This window comes from Dipodomys spectabilis, unplaced genomic scaffold (genome assembly GCF_019054845.1).
Source record: "Dipodomys spectabilis isolate Male_0828 unplaced genomic scaffold, ASM1905484v1 ptg000207l, whole genome shotgun sequence".
NCBI lineage: Eukaryota > Metazoa > Chordata > Mammalia > Rodentia > Heteromyidae > Dipodomys > Dipodomys spectabilis.
The window spans coordinates 3,706,035-3,728,796 of NW_024870884.1; the positions used below are offsets into that span (position 1 = coordinate 3,706,035).

Consider the following 22,762-nt stretch of genomic DNA (forward strand, 5'->3'; position numbering starts at 1 on the left):
CCCATTAGTCAATCTTCCCCATTAAGGCAAAGAAACTTTTTCTGAGCATCAGAAAAAGCTCTGCATTCCAGGGCAAAGAGCAGGAAATTCCAATTCTACTTATGGATAAAAATCTATGGTTTTGCGGTGGCTACTTATTCAAATATTTGCTGAATGCTTTCTGCCCTTTTAGGGATAATTATAGCTTAGACTACAGTAGCAAGCAAAACAGATAAAACTCAGGAATCAACAACTCACACCAAAAAAAAAAAAAAATCAGCTCTAGGCTCTTGTACAATCAGGGCAATTGGTCCATATTTCCTTTTATAAAATGAATGAACCTAAGACACTGAGAATTACAAAATATCTTCTAAGGAGAATCTGTTGCTCTTGATCACTCCTCTATTCAACACTCTTTGCTTCTCAATGCAGTTTTCCCATTTCTAGAAGTGTTTCTCTTTCCTATCCTATTCATTTTCCATAGGACAGCCTACTTCACTCCCCACCTTCCCCCATGACTTGAGGCCATATCAGTTGGTGTCTGTCTTCCAAGACTCTCTTCTAATGAGATATTTAATTCTGTGGTGTTTAATTCCATACAGGCTTGTTGTATAGAATAAGCAGTATCTGGGTGCTGGGAGTATATCTATGCTAAAATGTATATAGTCTAAAGCAGAATGTCTGTCTTGTATTTCTTTCATCCTCTCAAGAGTGCTTCAACATTATTACAAAACATTTGCCAATTCAGTCCATCCTAACAGGTTCACTGAGTGCCTGGCACCACTGTCATTTATGCATTTGGGAAACATAATCTCTCTCTCTCTCTCTCTCTCTCTCTCTCTCTCTCTCTCTCTCTCTCTCTTTTTCTCTCTCTCTCTCTCTCACACACACACACACAGAGACACACACAAACATACACACAAACAGACACACACACACACATGTTCTATGACATAAGAACTCCAAATATTGGGGGCAAATTTAAAGGAAAGGCTGTTGAAATATTTCTGGAAAATGAGAACTACTGAACATTTTCCCTAAAATGCCAGTTTCTCCTGGTTTGCCTGCCCATTTCTGTAATTGGAATAAGGCTAGGGAAGTTTGGCCTAAGGAAAGCCCTTTAACAGCTGTTTTTCCTGAATAAATAAGAAACTGCCAAATGGTAACAGCCGCTTGCATTGGCAGGATGTAAACTTTTTAAACAGCATTCTCATCCATTAGCATAAATAATCAAGTGTGTTTTTAAATGAAAGCATTTAGGTATGAGGAAAGTGTCAGTTTTAAATGCTTCTTCTGTGTGTATTATTACAGTGCCTAACAGTTTTTCACAGATAATGGTCATGTAAATTTTTAATATATATTTTTATTGTAAAGATACTGTACAGACAGGTTACAGTTACGTGAGTAAGGTAATAAGTCCATTTCCTATCGAGCATTGCTACCCCCTCCTTTGTTTTCCCCTACCATCCCTTCCCTCCCCACCTCCCCAACTCCTCCCACCTCCACCCACAGTTGTAAAGATCGTTTTCAACATAGTGCCTTGTGCATCTCATTCTTATACTGGATCAACATGTATCCTTATTTCAGCATTTTGTTATTTCCCTTCCCCTCCCCAAATTGGAAAAATGTATATACAAGATACAGAGCACTGACATCAAATACAGTGAAAACAGGAGTTATACCATGGGGGGAGAATAGACAAAAGAAACAAAAAAATCACATAGTACAGGGCTGGGAAGGTAGCTCAGTGGTAGAGCGCTTGCCTTGCATGCTCGAGGCCCTGGGTTCGATTCCTCAGCAACACATAAGCAAAAAGAAAAAAAGCCGGAAGTGGCGCTGTGGCTCAAGTGGTAGAGCGCTAGCCTTGAGCTGAAGAGCTGAGGGACAGTGCCCAGGCCCAAAGTTCAGGCCCCACGACCGGACCCAAAAAAAAAAAAAAATCACATAGTACATTATAAGTACATTAAAAACAACACCAAGAAAGATAAACCTCTTATGTCCCTATCTTGGGGTTCATTTCTCTTAGCATCATCTTATATGGTAATATGTATATAGTTTTCGATCTTTTCTGCTTATCCTAGTCATATACTAGTTATTGCAGATAAGGGAGTCATGGGACCTATGTTTCTTTAGTCTGGCTTACTTCACTTAATATAATTTGGTTCCTCAAAAGACTACACATAGGGCTGGGAAGGTGGCTCAGTAGTAGAGCGCTTGCCTTGCAAGGCTGAGGCCCTGGGTTCGATTCCTCAGCACCACATAAGCAAAATGAAAAAAGCCAGAACTGGTGCTGTGGCTCAAGTGGTAGAGCACTAGCCTTGAGTTGAAGAGCTGAGGGACAGCGCCCAGGTCCCATGACCAGACCCAAAAAAATAAAAATTAAAAATTAAAAAAAAAGACTACACATAGAGCCCCCCTATGATCTAGCAATCCCACTTTTGGGCATTTACCCAAACGATCACAAACAAGGTCAGACTAAAGCTACCAGCACAACTATGTTTATTGAAGCATTATTCACCATAGCTAAGATATGGAACCAACCCAGATGCTCCTTAGTAGATAAATAAATCAAGAAAATGTGAGATGAATATATATATATATTCTATGCCTCCATCAGAAAGAATGATACCACTCCATTTGTTAGGTAATGGTCATGTAAAATTTGAGTCAGAAATTTTTCTTAGAAATTCTGAGAAAATTTCAGTCTGACAGTGTTAGGTTTTCTTATGTAACACTGAACTCTATCCAAGTGCTGAACAAAACAAGACACTAGGCAAGGACAGCTCACAGCTTTCAACCTGGCTCAAGGGACATGTCTGTCTTCCTTCCTTCACATTGAACCAACTATCCAGGATTTTAAGGCAAATCTCACTGTTTTCACAAATGCACATAAAGTAGAGGCATGCCATTTCCAACATTCCCTTTTAGAAGATTTGGGGATGCATTAGATCTTCCCGACTTTACAACACATGCTAATTTTCCTTTGCTTCTTTCTTCTGAGTGGGTTACAGAAGGCCCAGGCAAAAAGAGGAGAAATAATATTATCTCAATAACCAAAAAGGCTTAGATGGATTCCAGTTTGACAGAAACAAAAATAAAAATATTTTAATACTAGGATGAAATAAAGTGGAAATCAAATACTATTCATTGTACTATCTCAAATTTAAATAAACTTACGAAGAGCAAGAAAATAAATTCTAACAAGAAGATTACTGTAAAATATCTAAGAGAAGAAACAAATTGAACATTGTAATCAGTTATGCATCTCAGACTCCACTGTGATTTCATGTCCACTTTAAAAATAATTCAGATACCTAATTTTTAATATTAATGAGATAGTGACACCTTATTAATACCCTCAATAATAAATAGCTTTAATAATACCCAAGAGGCTAGACTTGATGGGAAGAAGGTACAAAGGTATAAGATATTCACTTCCTCTTAAAAGATCTGCACCTACAATATTAGCCCAAATCAGGACCAATTATATGGGGTTCGCCTCTCATCTTTGTAAAGGCTACCCAAAGGGCTCTGTGTTCAGTCTTCCAATTAAAGTCATTAGGACTGTTTATCTCTCTGTCTTCTACCAGACTCTGTTGGAAGTTGTTTGTTGACTGTTCCCCAAAGGGTACATATGTAAAGACTTGATCTCTGGGATGGCAGCACTGGGAAGGGCTGTGGGCTTTTAAAAGGTGTGGACTCATGGGAAACTCTTAGTCACTAAGTGCATGCCCCCAAAAGGAATTTTGGAGATGCATCCATTCTTTCACTTTCTGTTCTGCCTCAAGGTGTAACAGTTTTCTCCTATATGTGCTCTTGCCATGATATGCCAATATCCACTGACATCACCACAGGTCAATATCATGGGCCTCCTTTGGGCTCAGTCTTGGACTTTTAATTTCCAAAACCTCCATTTGCCTCAAAATTTAGCCTGTGTAGAATACTAATGCAGACTCTTTAGCCCAAGAAGAGGTAGACCTTATGCTATGAAGGGGGTTTCCTTTTACAACACAGGATCAGATGATGTATTTGAATTGAACTGAGTATTTCAAATTATAAAAAAATAAAAACTTGAAAAAACACTAGGAAAGATCTCAAACAGGCCTATTAGATCTGATTCATTATAAGTGACTTTTTATTTGGAAACCAAGCAGTTATCTGGGGAAAAAAAAAAAAAGCAAAGCACCCAGAATGGCATTTGGGGCTGGGCTGAAGGTGGAACCAACAACATCTCAAATTAAATGCTTCAAATTAATTTCCATGGAGCTTTTTTGATACAGGAAGCCCAGAGGGAGACCAGATTCTACCAATGACATTGAGAACCATTAAAGAAAGCCCATAAAGGTTCTGAAATGAGGTCACATCATTTCCCTGAATGAAAGCATCTACCAGTGGGTGCTGTGAAGGGCAGGGGGCGGGGGGGAAGGGAGAGGTGCCCTATACAGACACATGCTGCAGTAAAAACTCTACAAGGGCCAATCTCACAGGAATCATCTCCCCAATATCACATAGAGTTACTTGGGTTATTAACATGCCATAATTCCCTAGGACATCAAATTTAATTGAAGAGAGGTTCCCCCACCCCATTAAAACATACATTATTAAGCTTCAGCATTCTCAATGCTTTCTTAAGATGACATTTACACATCAGTCAGGGTTTCTACCTTCTAAAGATAAGAGCAGACTAAATAACTTAAGTGAAGGGTGAACTTATTGGGAACCTTACAGAATAGCCCCAAGTGTGAGAGAACTAGCCTATGGGGCTGTAAGGCCCCAGACATACCAACCTGGTACTCAGAACTCACCCAACCTGGGCACTTCTGTCATCCAGGAGCACAACTTTTTCAAACTACTCATCCAAAGACTGTTCTGTTATTATTTTATTTATTTCTTTAAGAGTAAATGCTGTTTATCAAACTATTACATTAGTCATATGGATCACCTTGAGTTCAATGATAGTAAGATATTGGGAATATATGAATCCTAGGATGGATAAAAATGTTAATTCTGCAGTATGCAATGCTCATAACATACACTGGACATTGGCTACACATCAAGAACCATGCACATAGCCAAATATCATTTCTTGCAGCATCTGCTCCTATCCCTGGAGCTGAAATCTTTGGATTATATGGTCTCAAGCTAAGGTTGCAGCAGCTGCATCTGACAAGCAGGATCCAAGTTGTCCCTGTGTCCTACTTGATAGGGAGCATGGAGAAGCCTTAGCAGCTTCTGTAGTGGAAAAAAACGAAAAGAAAAAAGAAAGATTCTGCTTTTCTCCCCTGCCTATAAATTCTGTAAGCATAAAACAGAGTTGAGATGCTTGGCAGGCACAGTAGAATGACAAATATCCTCTACTGAGAGATTTCAAAGAAACTCCCTATTATGTAAGTTCAGACTCCTCTGCTACTAAAATCCTAGAAAACGTATTTTAAAAGGACCAGAACAAGAAATCTCTGGATTGACTCCAAGTCCCTTACAATCCAGCCACTACAACTGTTCCAGTCTAGCTTCCTTCATGACATCCTTTCCACATCTTGAAGTCTAGGCATGAAAAATTGGGTGGTAGCTCTAGATTGCCATTATTCCTGTGTCTTCGCTTACAGTGTACTCCCTGAACTTTGGAAAACTCCCTTCCTGCAATTTTCTCGACTTACATAACTCTCATTGCATAACTTGGATCAAAAATCACCTTCTCATATGTAAACATTTCCGCCTAACCCCATCCTTGTGATCCTTTATCTTTGACGGAACCTTCCATCTTAATATCTGAACAAGCAGAATCTACTGTTTGGTAAGCCAAGGGAGAGTTGCATATTAACAGACCGAACGGATATAAGAGCTCTGTTCTCTCATACAGAAAATGGAAAACTTTGAACACTGGTATATTTAGACATGAAGTCATGGTGAGCTGCAGAGTGAAGCTGGAGTAGAATGTTGTTGACTGGCAGGCTTGGAGAAGCATGTACACTGATTTTACAACTGAGTATATAAAACAGATCTGATGTGTACTGGCCACCACAGCCACAGAATGACCACTCTTTTCCTAAAAGAAAAGGAACTTTGCATTCTCATTTCATCATAGTAACAATATCTTAGGATATAGTAACCATATGACCCAGTCAATATTCTAACATTTTTTTTGCTTTTTTTTATTGTGAAAATACTGTACAGAGGGGCTACAATTACATGGGCAAGATAATGAGTACATTCTTATCAAGCATTGTAGCCTCTTCCTTTGTTTCCCCTTCCCATGCCTTCCCATCCTCCCCCGGACCCGCCACCCAATCCTCCCTGCTTCCCCCCCCCCCCCTCCACAACAAAGTTGTAAAGTTCGTTTTCGACATTTCAGGTATTACAGCAAATACTTTAGAAGGATTATCTCATATAATCCTTCACACAAAGTTACAAGTGGGTACTATTATCCCTCATTTTACAGCTGAGTTCCCTTGGCTGCTTCACCAGAATTTGCATATAAACAAATATGAGAGACTGTTCTCTTACCAGCCCAGGATCAGGACTCCACTGACTATTGCTAGCCTAGTCTCCCAACCACGAGCACTAGCTCTCATCTCTCTTGGGCCACAGTGACAGTGGTTCAGGGACTTTCATGCAGAGATAACATCAAATGAGGAAGCTGTGGGTCTTACTGTAGTCATTCAAAACCTCACTGGATGTCAATGGACTCTTCATCTTGCCACCCAATCATGGCCCAAATAGTCTTAAAATTAATATCCAGAAAAATAGGTCAGCTATTTCTGTGGCCTTTAAGAAAGTGAGATCTTAATATCATATATTCCATGCCTGAAGCAACTATTAGGTGTAAATGGCTAGTCATCAGCCTGCTTAGCTTCTCAGGGTAGGAAGCTTCCAAGAGCTTGAAAACAAACAGAAACACCCACTGCATTAACCAGGCAGCCAATTCTGTTGCTACTTTCTGCTCCTGTGCATACATCCAAACAGGACTCCCCATTTACTACCTTAAAGAAAAACATTTCCTTTGCTCTCCCCAAATCTGTCATCTGACATGTACCAAATCACACTTCCCCAAACTTGCCCTTCAGGATCAGCTACTGTATCTCTCCCACACCTCTCTCCTCAACAAATACAACTAAGTCTATCTGTAATGCATTCCTCTACTAAATATTATGTACTCTTCTTCTCTCTTAGAACTGAGAGGTGCTGAACAGATGGTGCAATTCTCCTTTCTCCGGAGTCTAGCCAGGCTTTATTCTCCAAGGTCCATGATACTGTGTTGAAAACAAACTTTACAGCTTCGAGGGTGGGGGAGGGAGAAGTTGGGGAGATGGGGAGGGAAGGAATGGTAGGGGAAAAACAAAGGAGTGGGTAAAAATGTCTGATAGAAAGTGTACTCATTACCTTACCCATGTATCTGTAACCCCTTTGTACAGTCTCTTTACATAAAAAATATATTTTATAAAAAACACTCATAGGGCTGGGAAGGTGGCTCAGTGGTAGAATGTTTGCCTCACATGCATGAGGCCCTGGGTGTGATTCCTCAGCACCACATAAGCAGAAAAGGCTGGAAGTGGCGCTGTGGCTCAAGCAGTAGAGCACCTTGAACTGAAGAGCTGAGGGACAGCACTCAGACCAAGATTTCAGGCTCCATAACCAACAAAGAAAAAAAAAACACTCATAAAAATTTAAAAGACAAGTAATACCTAGTAATACCATTAGGTTATTATTTTATATGGCTACAGCAAATTACTTAATTTTCTGTGCCTCTGCTTCATCAGTTGGAAAAGCCTATGAGAACCAGCACCTCACAGAGTTGTGTAATTAAACAAAATATTATATATAGAAACACTCAAGACAAATAATTCTTCACAATTATTATAGCTCTCCAGATCTGAGCTATAATATCAGAGCCAGAACCATACAAGTGATATAGAAAAAGAAAGAACACAGGGAGAGATCATTTTGCCTCAAAGACAAAAGTCGTGGGGTCATCCAGTAGCATCCATGGTGCTAAACAATTGCTCCAAGAGTAAATGCTTTAGTCTACATTCAGAAATGTCCAACTAACCAACTACTTTCCATATTGAAGTACCCTGCATCCTCCCTTTTTCTATGTCCAGGAACATCTGTCTGACCTCAAAGGAGCAAAAGCTAGCCAAGTACTTTGGTCACAAACTGGCCTTGCTACAACTGCCACCCTCAAGTTTTACAACAGTCTGTCTTGTTTCTGTTCCAAGTCTCCACTTAATGCTACCTGTGGTAACTGGATGGCGAATATAGCCCCCTATACATCCGCTTGCCAGTCTAGGTAGGAACCCCATCATCACTTCCTTCCATATTTCATAGTGCAGTGAAGAGCTGGCCACAGGTCAACTTTAGATAAAGTTCCTTTAATCTGCTGCCCAGGGTTACTGTGAAAAAAATCACATCTCTGTCAGTTTTAAAACAAGAGAAATGTGTTCTCTCACAGTTATAGAGACTAGAAGTCCAAAATTAAAGTGTCTTCTAGGGCATGCTCTCTCCAAAAGCTCTAGAGAAGAACCCTTTGTTTTTTGTTTGTTTGGGGGTTTTTGTTTTTGTTTTGTTTTTCCTTTGCCTTTCCCAGCTTCAGGTGGCTCTTGACATTCATTGGCTGGTGGTGGCATCACTCATACTTATGCCTTCATCTTCATGGGGACTTCCTCCCAGTTCCCTTGTGGCTGTTCCTCCCTCTTCTAATAGCACCAGTCATTGGCTTTAGGGTCCATCCTAAGTTCAAGGTCTGCCTATGTTAGTTACTTTTCGTCACTAAAAAAAAAAAAAAGAAGAAGAAAGATTTATCCTGGCTTGTGTCTCAAAGGTTTTAGTCCATCAAGATGGGCAGAGCATGGAGGAACAGAGCCGTTTACATCCTGGAGGGAGAAAGCAAACTCCTAAGCTAGCAGGCTTTTGTCTTTCCTCGTTGGCTGGCTTTCTTCTTTCCCTTTTGTTCCACTGGATCTCCCTAGTGAATGTGTCCCATCCACAGTAAGGGGGTTCTTCCCCCTTAGCTAATTCTGTCTGGAAAACTCCTAAGCTAGCAGGCTTTTGTCTTTCCTCGTTGGCTGGCTTTCTTCTTTCCCTTTTGTTCCACTGGATCTCCCTAGTGAATGTGTCCCATCCACAGTAAGGGGGTTCTTCCCCCTTAGCTAATTCTGTCTGGAAACCTCCTTACAGAAACATCCGGAGATGTATTTACTAATATTTTAGGTGCTTTTCAATCAAGTTGAAAATGAGTAGTAATTATCAATTGCTCTACTGTCAGTCTGAGTCCCTCACTCTTCTTCAAAACCTGGATGCAGAAAAGTTGCACCAACAAAAGCAGAGCCCAGGGACCCAAACATGTCACAAAGGAACCAATCACTAACTTCTTACCATCTTGAGATTTTTATCATATGAGAGAAATCAGATAGTTAACAATCAACATATTAAATAATATTTCACTTTTCTTTCTCTTTATTTTTGTGCTTTCATACTTCAGGTTTAAAAAAAAGGAGGTTAAAAGAAGGGAATCCCATACTTATTCCATCATTATTCACAGTAACCAAGATATGATACACATGAGCAAGTGAATGAATTATGAAAATGTAGTATGTATATACAATAAATTATTATTTCACTATTAATAACAAAATTATGTCACCTACAGGGAAATGGATAGAACTAGAAAACAGAAAACATTATATTAAGTGAAATAAAGCCATACTCAGAAAGATTAGTATAACATGTTTTCCCTCATATGTGGAAACAAACAAAAAGGCAAGAGAGACTATTAAGGCTGGGAAGGACATAGGAGAAAGTGAGTGAAGAGGGAGATCAGGAGAAGAGAGAATAGATATAATCAATGCATGATATATGCATGTATAGAAACGTCAGAGTGAATCTCCTTCATTTAGCTGGACATAGTAAGGCATGCCTGGAACTGAGGTAGGAGGATTGTGAGTTTAAGGCCAGCTAGGCCCCCATAGTGGATTCTAGAGTAGCCAGGTCTACCCTACAGACCCAGGACCCAGGGAAGGGCAGGGCAGGTAGGAATAAAGAAAAGAAGAAAAGGCAGGGAAGGGAAGGGAGGGAGGAGAGAGAAGGAGTCAGGGAGATAATTGATATGTATTAATAATTAAACTATAAAAAGAAAAAAAGATTTTTAAACTAATCCAGGCTTTATTCAATCCTCTTGCTTTTCAAAAAGAACAATAGACAAGTCTTCAGAAGGCCAAGGTGTCTCTTGGAGTCAGATGCCAGTTTCAAGGAAGAGGTGGGAGGGACAATGCCCTCCTGTGGATCCATAGGATAACATTTGAGGATGCTCCCTGGTGCCTTATTCTGGTAATTCACGCCTGTAATCTTGAGTCAGTGTTTTCTGATTTAAAACACTTAAAAGCCAACCACACCCCCTACCTACCTCACTAGCAAACTGACTCCACATTAAATCTTGAGAGTCTTCCTTTGGAAATTTAATATTAGCTACAGCTAAAACTTTGCAAATTTAACTTCTGAATGACCTTGACCTTTCTTACTAGAATTTCCCTGACGTTACCAAGAGAAGCAACCACAAATTTTATCTCAGCATGTTAAAGAAGAAATGGTTTCGGTGGCTTTCTCCTGACACCCTAGCTTCTCAGGAGGCTCAGATCTGAGGATCAAGGTTCAAAACCATCTTGGGCATAAAAGTTCTCGAGTTTCCTATCTCCAATTAATCAGCAAAAAGCCAGAACTGAAATTTCACTTAAGTGGTAGAGTGCTAGCCTTGAATGAAAAAGCTAAGGGAGAAAGTGAGAGAAGAATTTAGGGCCTAGTATCCCTAAGTTCAAGCTTCAGTACTGGCACCAAAAAAAGAAAGGAAAGGAAAGGAAAGGAAAGGAGGAAGGATGAAAGGAAGGAAGGAAGGAAGGAAAGAAGGAAGGGAGGGAGGGAGGGAGTGAGTGAGTGAGGGAGGGAGGGAGGAAGGAAGGATGAGAGGGAGGGAGGGAGGGAGGGAAAAAGAAATGGGGGCTGAATATCTGTATTTGTGCACAAAATACACTAACTGAGGCTAAAACTTAATGAACAATAATACTTCAGAAACTTGTAACAAAACCAAATCCATGTTTTTCGTGGATGACATAGTAAAGTTCCATCATGATCAGAGATTAGTTACTTGTGTCAAGGCATGTGTACAGCAACATAATCCTTAAAATAGTTTAGCTGTCTTCCCACTAGAGTGTTCACATGTGTGAATGCCATTCATTTCCATTTAATACAGCAATTTTCAAAATCTCAGTACTGTGGCCGTCTACTTATCTTCCATAGACTAATAGTACTATTGTTTCACTTGCTGGTGGCAGAAACTATGTTACTTATGATCATTTTAACACAGAAGTTGCTCACAAAGTCAGTCTCCCTATTGACCTGTTCATGGCCACTGCTCATAGCAGGTTGGAGGGAGTCTATGGGACAGGTAGTCTACAAAATTTGAGAGCAGAGTTTTAAACTTTTTGAGTGCTCTTATCCAATTTTCAACATTTTACTATCTCAAGAGAGTGGGAAATAACTTTTTCCAGGATACTTCTTGCCATTCAAATACTAATGATAAGTTAAATAATGCAAGAAACCTTTTTGACTAGATAGGCTACTGGCTTAACTTCCTTGGCCATCTTTAAGTATTCTTGAAAGATAGAACTAAAAATATTCTGGCAGTTCTCAGGCTACAAGGCTATAATTGGCTATTTAGACTTTAGGTGGAAAAGATGAATTTGGCTGAATGTTCCTACTGATTATTTGTCAAAGGGTAACCAGAATAAGAACACACGTGCGTGTGCGCGCGCACACATACACACACACACACACACACACCACATGCAGAGGATACTTAGCTAAATTTGAACTTCAGATGAACAATGAACTTAGGTTTAGTAAGTTATTTATGTAAGCATAACCTATGAAAGTTTAGAAACATACTTATCTCTAAAAGTATCATTCATTGTTCATCTGAAATTCCATATTTTATCTGTTAGATAGATCTCCCACCAAATATGGAGGCCCAAGTTTTAGGTTTGAGGTTGGTAGGTTGTTTCAATCCCACAGTGAGATTAAGTTACCCAAAATGTCAATTCATAATGTTTTGGCTATCCAGATTTGCCAAACAGCTTTACTTCCCGGCTCCAAAACAGGCTGTCAAAGACCTTGCTAAGCTGTTTTCTTTGCTTAAAGAACACTCCACTCTTGGATAAATATCACCAAGTACATGAGGATGTGAATTTGCATATGGATGTATATTCATAAGCATAGCTACCACATTTGGAAATATCCAAATTTTCAAATTCATTTTCAATAGAGAATATTTTTGGACCAGATTTTAAAATGCCTCCAAATCATAGCCTAACTCAAGGGCTGGGCATAACCCAAAGATTAGTTGGCATAACTTAGTCACTATCATATAGAGGTTAGTCAAGGAGTTAGGAAATCTTATGGCAGAAAAAGATAGCTTGGATGTTGATAAGGAGTCACATCTTGGGTTGCTGACATTAATGGAATGATTGTGGCATTCAATAAGGTTAGGCTGAGCATGGTCCCAACAACCTATGAAAAAACAGAACAGTCCCAGACAGCTCTGGTCTGATGATTAAAGGCTAAGAATTACTCCCGCTTAATATGTGGGAGAAGTTGATGGCAAAAACCTTAGTCTCCAGAAGTGTTCCACCACCTCTCCCCTGTCTGCAGACCTCAGTCAACACTGGAGGTCTTGAGACTACCAGGGTAGCCCTCTTGAGCATGCCACTCTGGGAGAATGATTTGCATTTCCTTTGCTTTTCATGAATAAATCTGCTCCTGCTTAAGTGTCCTCTGGGTACATCCTTGAATTCTAATAAAAGCCAAGAACTTCTGGCTCTCAGACCTTGTGACCTGGATCTAGTAGCATTTACTATAAAACAGCAAGACCACATTTTTCCCTAAATAAAACAGCACAATTAATGAACCCCAAAGTTAAATTAATGCAAAGTCAATATTATACTTATTCCATTGTTCCCATGGTAGTAAAGAAAGTCTTTAATTGAAGTAATGCTTATACAAAACTTCAGCACTCATTCAAAACAGTAATAATGTATATCTCCAATTGACACTTAACCTTGTTAGTGTTCTTTTTCTCCTCCTAGTTCTTGACATTAATGACATTAGGACTTCCGTATGTTGAAGGACCAGAAGAGAAGAATGAAGAAGCAATTAACTCATCTTGCCTTGGGTTATGTGCAATTTTGAATAAATAATGTGGAAGTCATTAGTGCTGTTGGCCAGTTTTTCACTTTTCCCTTAGGGTATATTGTAGGATTGTACTTCCTGATCCAGTGTATTATAGGATTGTGATTACTGGAGGAGCACATAAGCAGCCCTGGCCAATTAGTAGAGAATGAAAATACCGTGTACTACTCCAGGCAGTTGGTACAGATCCCTGCAGAAATCTTTTTCTCTCTGACTCGGAAGTTAGAATCATTTACTTCTTTAATTGACTTCCATTAACAAATACCTCCCAATGTCCAATGGTGGCTACATAACAATTAGAAAATGTATTTTTGTTGTTGTTATTGGGGGTCATGGGGCTTGAACTGTGACCCTGGGCATTGTCCCTCAGTTCTTCAGCTCAAGGCTGGAGCTCTACCACTTGAGCCACAGCACCACTTCTGGTTTTCTAGTGGTTTACTGGAGATGAGTCTCACAGACTTTCCTGCGGGGGCTGGCTTTGAACCGCAATTCTCAGATCTCAGCCTCCTGACTAGCTAGGATTATAGGCATGAACCACCAGTACCCAGATAAGAAATGTATTTTTGTTGGTTTGAATCATTAAAGTTCTGGGTTACTTTTTGTTGTTGTTCAATTGTAGCTCAGATTTATTTTAGTATAATAGGATAAAGTAGGGAGAAATGGAAAAAAAAAGGAGAAACATTGCTTATTCCCTATGCAGGAAATATGAGTAATGACTTCCTGGGTTACTTGTAATGGCAGCTCTAGGTTATTGGTTTAGATACCAGCCTAATCCAACTCAGGAACAATATATTTAATAAGATCTTGGAGTCTATCCAGCCAAATGAGTACAAAACATTCTGTAAACTACTTTTAGCCTCCTTCTGCAAACTCTTTTAGCTTATATGACTACCTTCTTTTAAGTTTAACAACCAATTAAAACACATACTCTTATCATCTCTACTTTATAGACATAAAAACAGACACACTAAGAACTATTTAGTAGATTTTCTAAATCACACAGAAAGTGGCTAGGAAGAACTTTGAACCCATGCCAATCTGTACCTAGGAGCAGAATCTCTACTACTCAGTTAAGAACTTTCCTATAACTTCCCACATACATGGAATATAATCTTCAGCAGTATAATGTCAAAATTTCAAATTTCCCATTACTTGTTCATTTAAATGCCTCAAGTCAGTTATTATGTTTTAAATACAAGTTCCACCAGAATATCATTTTTTTACGTTTCTCAGATTTTACATGTAGGTGAACACTGAATGATGAAACACTTCACTTCATTTTAGATTCTTCCACACCAGTATGCAGGCTAAATATATTTGTATATTTTGAAAAAATGATAAAATTATTTCCTAAACATTCTTAGGATCCTTTGTAAAAAAAAAAAAAAAAGAAAGAAAGAAAAGAGAAAAAGAAAAAAGAAAGTTTTACCAACATAATCACTGAAAAACAGGATATTTGCTAATGCTAAGAGGAATGTCAGAATCTGATGACCACCGAAACCAGCAAACCCAAACACAGACTCGTGTTTTTTATTTTCAAGAAACCTGCATGTCTCAGAACTCCACTCTCCTGAATTTCCACCATTTTACTTTTTGAACACTAAAGGGAAACTCACAAAACAGAGCAGAGGATCACTTTTCTTTCTGATGAGGAAGATCTTCCAGAAAATCCACCACAAAACAGAAATTAAAGTAAAACATCTATAATGCAGCTTCAAAATTGTGCATGAGAAATTATATGGCATAAATGAATGGTCAAAACAATGTTCTAAACCAGTTATTGGCACAATAAATTCACACTCTTGACACACTGAAAGAAGCAAAAATTGCACACAAAGTAAAATAGTAATCAGAAGAGGATTCTTAGTCCCTTTTTGGGTGAAGAAATGGCCCAGTGTTTGGCCATTGCCTTTCTTTCAGTATTGAGTATTATCTTTTTTTATTTTTTAATTTATAGTCTATTACAGTAACAATTATGCCTGCCAAAAAGAAAAATATAGTACTTCATAGGTTATTTTGCCTGAAAGTATTTGGAGATTTTGATTTCTGCAGAAAGATAAAAATGAAATTTTCACAATCAGATCTGGATCTCTTTCCAGTCTCTTAACATACCTATTGGAGCCAAGTGGAAGAAGCCTTATCTGATGTATGCCAGACAACACAGCTGGTCTCCCCAAGGAAATGGCTTACCAAAAGGATCACAGTACACAGTTCACTGCAGAACGCTTGAGCCTCCTACTTTTTGAAGGAGATAAAATAACCAGCAGAGAGGAGGACAGAAAGATGGAGCATAGCATGATGCTAGATGGCAAGGAATAAGGATGACTAGACTCCATCTATGACTGCTCAAAATGAATGCCCTCTGGGCAGTTATGAGATCCCATACAGGAATTTGTTCTTTTGAGTCTAATCTTCCACAAATCAGGTTGTCATGGATTACTATTATGACTTGCAAGACACTCAATGTAGGGCACTTTTAATTTTTATAATATATCTCAACACATGCCTTGATTCAGTTCTTTCTCTTGGACTATTTGCTAATTACACCTTCTAAAAAAGGTCACATAGTTACTAGATTTGACCTTGACCTGGAATTTATGCTTATCAGGGACTTAGATATCTTGTTTTAACTTCAAGTTTAACATGTCAATGAATTCTAATTAACGGTTCCCTAAACCTGGCCATTTCAGGAGAGACAGATCTTTGAAGATCTATTCAAACCATTCTTTTCCAAAGCCCATTGTCTAAAGAAGAAAGGGATAAACAAGCAGAAAGGGAAACTGATTCTGCTTCAAATAAACATGTTCCTTATCCCAAATAGTCTAACTTCTCAGAGGATATTCTTGCATTGTCCTCATGATTCCTGATTTTGTTTGAGCCATAAACATGCTTAAAATCCTCCTCTTTTAAATCATTCAAAGTGAGTACAAAACTGGAATGCGTTAGTCATACAAGTACACAGACCTCATATTTTGCTATCCTATTTGTGGTTCCTTTTTAGAGACATGGTCAAGGCCAAGATCAAAGAAAAGTTACTCAAAGCAATATCTGAATCTCAACCAATGAAAATGGATAGCTAATTCTGGATGTGGGTATAATGGGGGAAAAATAGGCTATTAAGCCAAACTTTTCAATAATTTCTATCCAATTCCTTTCTCAGGTACAGAGTAACTCTTCACTTTGTCCTGAATGTAATCTTTGTGTGGAAAGAGAATTCAGAAAAGGCTCAACACCTACAAAAGTATGCTTTAGATTCAAAGAGGGCTGGTTTTAAACTATAAAGGTTGTTTCCATAGAATCTTCACACATGCTTTTGGGAAATGATGAACACATAACAAATTAGTTAGGACCCAGTATCTTATGGCGGCAACAATTATGAAACAGGATTCACAACTGCAGCATAAGCTCAGATCCAAACGAATCCAGCCTTATAAACAGAATCATTCTCTCAATCTCACTATGTAGTAAACCTAATGAACAGGACATTTATTTACACTGTAACCAAAACTGAGAGATGGAGGAGAATGATGAAAAAGTGACAATGTTCAAGATAACTTGTATTTACATTTCGATTCAACATGACATGTTGAATTGAAACATCTTTGTACAACTACTTAAGGGTTTTTTTTAAACTTTTGAAATAGTTCTATCAAATTCTCCAATATTTGTCTAAATCTTGGTGGAGCTTTACTAGATATCAGACAATACTACAATGTTATCATTGACAAATATAGTTATTGTTTAAAATGTTGATTCATCCAAAGCCTTTGAATCTAGCATCATATTAGCCACTTGTTTTTAATCAGTAATGTCCATCAAAGATAAAATCCCCAGTGGAATTTAGAGGCTTGCTCTATCTGGTTCAATGAGCTTCATTCTCAAATATAACCTTGCAGGCAAAACATTGATTGCATAATGGATTTTCCCAATTATATCCTGGCTAAAAGGGAGACAGATTGCTCATAGAGCTTAATAAAAATACAGATGTCTAGGATGTACTCTAGACTTAATGCATCTTTTTATTTGATGTTCTTGGAATTGTCTGGTAGGATTATTATGTTACATTTTAAGGTTTTTGCTCTCAGTAAAACTATATTCATCCATCTTTATTAAAATCAGAATCAATATTCCCAGAATTCTTTGAAAATAGGCTTAGTCATTATCCTTTAAGACATTCTGATAACTTAAGCAGAATGATTTTACTATCTTGTTTTGCATGTCACAAAAATGATTTTACTAACTTGTTTCACATTATTATGAATTGAAGATCTTTCACATTCTAAAATTACTGGCAGTAAATCAATCACAAAAGTTTCTGCCATCTATAGATTTGTTTTCCTTCACTGCTTACTTGAGATTTTATGCAGCTTTAGGCCAGTGTTTGTATCCTTGACAAAGACAAATCTCAAGAGCCCCATGGTAAAAGACCAAGTCTTTAAACAATTGCTTCCTCAAAGGAAAGTGCAGACTTTACATACAGGGATCTGATGATACCAGTGGGCTGAGTCAGGATTTGTAGAACTTTAGTGAAAGAGCAGATGGCTTTATGATACACTAATCCTGGATCAGGAGGAACAGGATTAAATGTGTAAGACTGAATGGCTTATCAGGGAAGTTTTATTGGAGTTATTTGTTAGTTTATTGTCTTCATGTTCTCCTTGTTGAAAATATAGGCAACCTCCTCTATTTCAAGTATCTATAACAATGACAGTTTAATACACATTGCTTGTGCAAACTGAAATGAAACATTTGAAAAAAAATAGTATCTGAGTCTCACTGACTCCTAGAGTTCAGGAATTTAGAACAAAAGGTCCTTTCTTTTTCATAGAAATAGGGTTGTTTGAATGTATTCCATAATTTTAACCAGAATACATTAATAGGAAAATCCATTATAAAATCGATGTTACCTACAAATGAAGATCGTTGCATCAGAACTGGAAGCCACTTAAACTCCACTGGGAATTTTACCTGCAGTCCAGGATTTCAATGCTATATATATATTTTTTTATTTATATTTTTTTTGGTCAATCATGAGGACAGAACTCTGGGCCTGGGCGCTGTTCAAGGCTAGAGCCCTACAACTTGAGCCACAGCACCACTTCCGGGTTTTTTTCTGCTTATGTGGTGCTGAGGAATCAAACCCATGGCCTCATGCATGCAAGGCAAGCACTCTACCACTGAGCCACCTTCCCAGCCCCCCCCCCCACACACAGTGTTTATTATGACCAAAGACTATGCAAGTATGTCTCTCTACCAAACTACAGGAAGACAAGAAAGAGGGTATTCTGAGGAGAAAAGGTGGATCACTTCAAATCCCATAATGGCAAAAATGACCCTGGGTAGAAAATGCATATCATATATTATATAATATATAGCTTACATATAGTTTATGATATATAGCTTAATAATAAGCTTTATATATGGTTTTATATAAATTTTATATATAATTATGTTGTATATAAATTGTATATATAATTATGTGTAAATTATATATAAAAGTAAACTATATAAACTTTATATATAAAAAGTTTATATATAACTGTATATATTATACATATAAATCATATGTATAAATTATATATAAAGCTATGTACAATTTATAATATATAAATATTATATAATATAAACTTTATATATGCAATTTATAATATATGTGAATATATATAAAGTTTTGATTTATTACCAAAATGTAGTTGGAAAGATACTGATTGACCTGTGAATCCAAATACTACACACACATACAAATACAGATACACACCTGAGTGTTTATCCAAGGCTGCTAAACTGCAGGCTAAGTACAAGGTTCTAGATCTAACTTGGACTTCTGCTTTTGCTGAATAGGATTCCTGCATTATCACCCTGGAGGAATGAAGATAGATCCAATTCCCTACCTTCCCCCTAAAGAGCATAGCTGCTCCTTTAAATCCAAGTCCAGTTTGAAGAATGCCAGAGTAAAAGGGCACTAAATGGTACACTTGTCCAATTTCTAGTGCCCAATTTCTAGCAAAAGCATCCATGGGTTCAGATTGGCAGTACAACCTCCAGCCAAGGGTCTGCCAGGATGTACTCTCGCCTAAGAAGCACTCACGTAGGCGAAGGCCTGGGACCCTGGAACCGTACCTGGCTTTCCCTGTGGCTCCTTCCGCTCTCAGTTCTGAAGCTGGACTTGGGCTTGCGGGACTTGAAGTTGCCCATGCTGGGTCGTAGCACACCGTCCACCAGCACGGTCTGCTCTACATGCTGCTGCGCCTCGAAGGTCGGGGCCACGTGCTCCTCTACCAGTCCTGCGTCCGGATAATTCTCTTTATTGTTTTCATCTCTATAAGAGGAAAGGCTAAATTTAGGCAAGTTCCAAAAATTAGTCAGACCTGTAGGGGAAGGAGTGCTTGACGCTATTCATTGCCACAGAACTTACAGGGTATTTAGATTCGTCTAGGCTTCACCAAATTTACAGAAACCAGGACTTAGAGAATGTGAATTTTACCTTATAAACCACTCTTTCTTCCTTTCCAGTCTTTATGAGGGGTTATATGGTGATTAATTTTATATATATATATATATGTGTGTGTGTGTGTGTGTGTGTGTGTGTGTGTAATGTATATTTATTACTATATGTATATATACATTTAATATTTGTATATTATATTTAATATATGTATACATGTAATATATGTATACATATTAACTATATACATACTGCTGTTTGTTTTTAATTTTTTTCACTTTAATATGCTTTCACATATTTCCTATTGTTCTCTGACAGTACTGCTGTTAGATAATGTAGTGTCAAGTTGATAGATTGACTCTAAAATGCAGAGATGAATATGCCTAATTGAAAGTCCACTTTACACAGACCCAGACAGGTAAGGGAGTTCTCCAGTTTCTCCTGCTTCTGTTCTTATTCAAGGTGCTATGGTTTCTTTTCATTGGCAATGTCAGTTTATAATCACCTCCCTGTAATTTTCAGAGAAAATTATAACAGGGTCTATCTTGACAGGATGTGAGTCACCTGGGTAAAATTGAAAGCAAAGCACCCAAGTTTTACAGAGGTATACCATCTGAATAATTACCTGAATGAAGAGTCAAATACCCCTGATTCTGGGTTCTATCAGAGCCAAATCACTAAAGCAGACAAAATAGGCTAGTGTTGCCTTAATGCGCTCAGTGTTAAAATGGCACTTGGATTTTTCATTCTGCAATCTAGTCTTTTTAACACTAACATGGTAATGTTCCTGTCTGAAGTTGTTTGTCACATTTAAGTGTCTTTCACTTTGTTTTGTTTTGTTTCTTTTTTTAATTTTGCTTGCTAAGAATCAGCAAACACTTTGAAACATATCTCAAAGGGGCCTTCTTTATATATGGCCAATGTTGGAAAAGTAGATTTACGAAACTAAAATGATCCCTTTCATACCCATTCCATAAATGCTGCCACAACTGTGCTTTTATGTCACATTTCCAAGGTGCCCCAAATTTGTAAATACGATCATCACTTGGAAGGCAAGAAAAGAATTGAAATAGCCTAAAGCAACTTTCTTCTGTTTTACAAATGTATAATCTGATTACAAAAAGCATATTTAGAAATGTGTTTTAGTATTATTGTTTCCTGAAACCAAAAAATACATATGTTAGGTAATTTATGTTGTTTAACTTACTAGAATAAATCATACCTGAAAACGCATGGGGAAAGCTGTATACAGCATGACTGAATACATCAAGAGTTCAAAAGAAGCTTCTACATATGACTTAGTGGCCTGGGCTACATCACATCATTTTGTCTCTATGATCCTCATCTGTAAAATGGATCATATCTGCCTCTCAGAGAGAAAACAGTCTGTGAGATGCCTCCCATACAAAGCTGGCTGGTGGCCACAACCCAGTAAATGAAAGCTATTGTCTCTCTCAGGCAGGGCCTTTGCCAAGTGGTTATTTGCAAAGAATAATATCTAAGGGTTCTTTTTAGTTTCCTCAATACCTCCAGGATAAATTCCAAACTACTTAGCAAGATACACAAAACCAATAAAAATCTAGTCTTTGTTAATCTCCAGAGAGTCCTTTTATTTCTTATCACCCCTTGTCTTCCTGCCTAGCTGTTGTTCCTTCAGCTCAGACCATTTGTTCTACCTTCTGTTGGCTTTCCAGTAAGCTGCTCCTACTGCTTTTACTATTTTTAACCTTGCAGACACACACACACACACACACACACACACACACACACACAAGAACGCACACATACACACATTTCACCCTCTCTTTGCAGCTTGGATCATCTGTTTACTTTCTACTACCTCCCATCTTTTATAGATGGGTTTCCAGGAGCAGGATTAGATTGACTTTCTCTTGCCTGATTTGGACACATCAAAGAGGTCTTCAAAAATATTTGTTATCTGAGCTGCAGAGTCGCTAAGACCTGGGTGCAAAGTCTGCTTTATCTAGGTATAATGGATGAGCTATAATACCCCTGAGCCTCGGTTTGCTCATTTACAAGGTGAGAAGGAAAACAATCAATTCCTTTTCAGTTGCTTAGATTAAATAATAAAATGCACATGGATGAACTTGGGACTGTGAAGAGCCTCTCAGTGGCCAGGATAACACCCCAGATGCCCACTAACATGTTTGGCAAAAAAATGCAGCATTTTTCCATGGTGTATGATAGAAACATTGTTCAACCAAATAGGAATTTATTGAGAATTTCCCATATATCAAACACTGTCCTAGGGGTCTAAGTGGATTGGTGGAATCCAAAAATGTGTGAGACAAAACGTAGGCAGCAAGTCAAGTAGAGGCGATGAGACATGAAAACAAATCATTAGAATTCAAAGAAGAGACACCAGACACAGATGGTTGCTACCTCTTTCAAACAAAAACCAAGAAATGGTGGATCATACCTGAGACTAGAACAATCAGTCTGAGCTTCATGTAGAGAGACTGTGTCTTCGTCACACCTGGGGAGAAGTGGGAGAAAAAGCATGTCAGATCCACTTACATTAGCAATAATCCAGAATTATCTCAAGACTAGCATGGTACATTATAAAAAGATAACCCTCCTCACCGTTCTCCAGACCAGCCCTGATTCCTAACCAGATAACAGCACCAAGATTGTCATAGCAGTAAACTTAAAAGGTGAGAGCCAAATATGACTCTTCTTTCCCACATCACCGTACTAGAGCCATCACCTAAGCTAACAAGATCTCACCCAGGATTCAGGTGGTCTTAGCATATGGTTATTCGGCACCAAAAAGAGTGGATTGTTGTTGGTTCAAATGATTCTACCTTGCAAAAGATTCCACACTTGCAAAAATAACTTTTATGTTCTCCTTATAAAGTCCCAAAGTTTATCCCATTGGCCTTGGACTTCCTTGATCTTAGGGAAACAATCCAGTTCCTTTTCATTAATCTTCAGAATTAACTTTATGACAAAGTCTTGGTTCTTCCATATTGAACAATCTTTTTAAAAAACTTTTACTGAAATGTAATGTACAGCAGAGTTACAGTTATGTAAGTAAGGTAATGAGCACATTCCTTGTCAAACATTGTTACCCTCCCTCATTTT

At 38.1% G+C, this 22,762-nt stretch overlaps 1 protein-coding gene across 5 annotated transcripts in view; it reads right to left on the minus strand.

Moving 5' to 3' along the window:
• Fam13c (family with sequence similarity 13 member C) overlaps nucleotides 1-22,762 on the minus strand; it is a 102,774-nt gene that overhangs the window by 72,666 nt on the left and 7,346 nt on the right. For all 5 annotated transcript variants that reach the window (XM_042696429.1, XM_042696428.1, XM_042696427.1 and 2 more), the window contains 2 exons: nucleotides 22,098-22,154; nucleotides 19,333-19,531 (listed from right to left, as the gene is read on the minus strand). In XM_042696429.1, coding sequence (XP_042552363.1) covers nucleotides 19,333-19,407 — 75 coding nt within the window. In that variant the 5' untranslated portion in view covers nucleotides 19,408-19,531; nucleotides 22,098-22,154. The remainder of the gene's footprint in view (nucleotides 1-19,332; nucleotides 19,532-22,097; nucleotides 22,155-22,762) is intronic.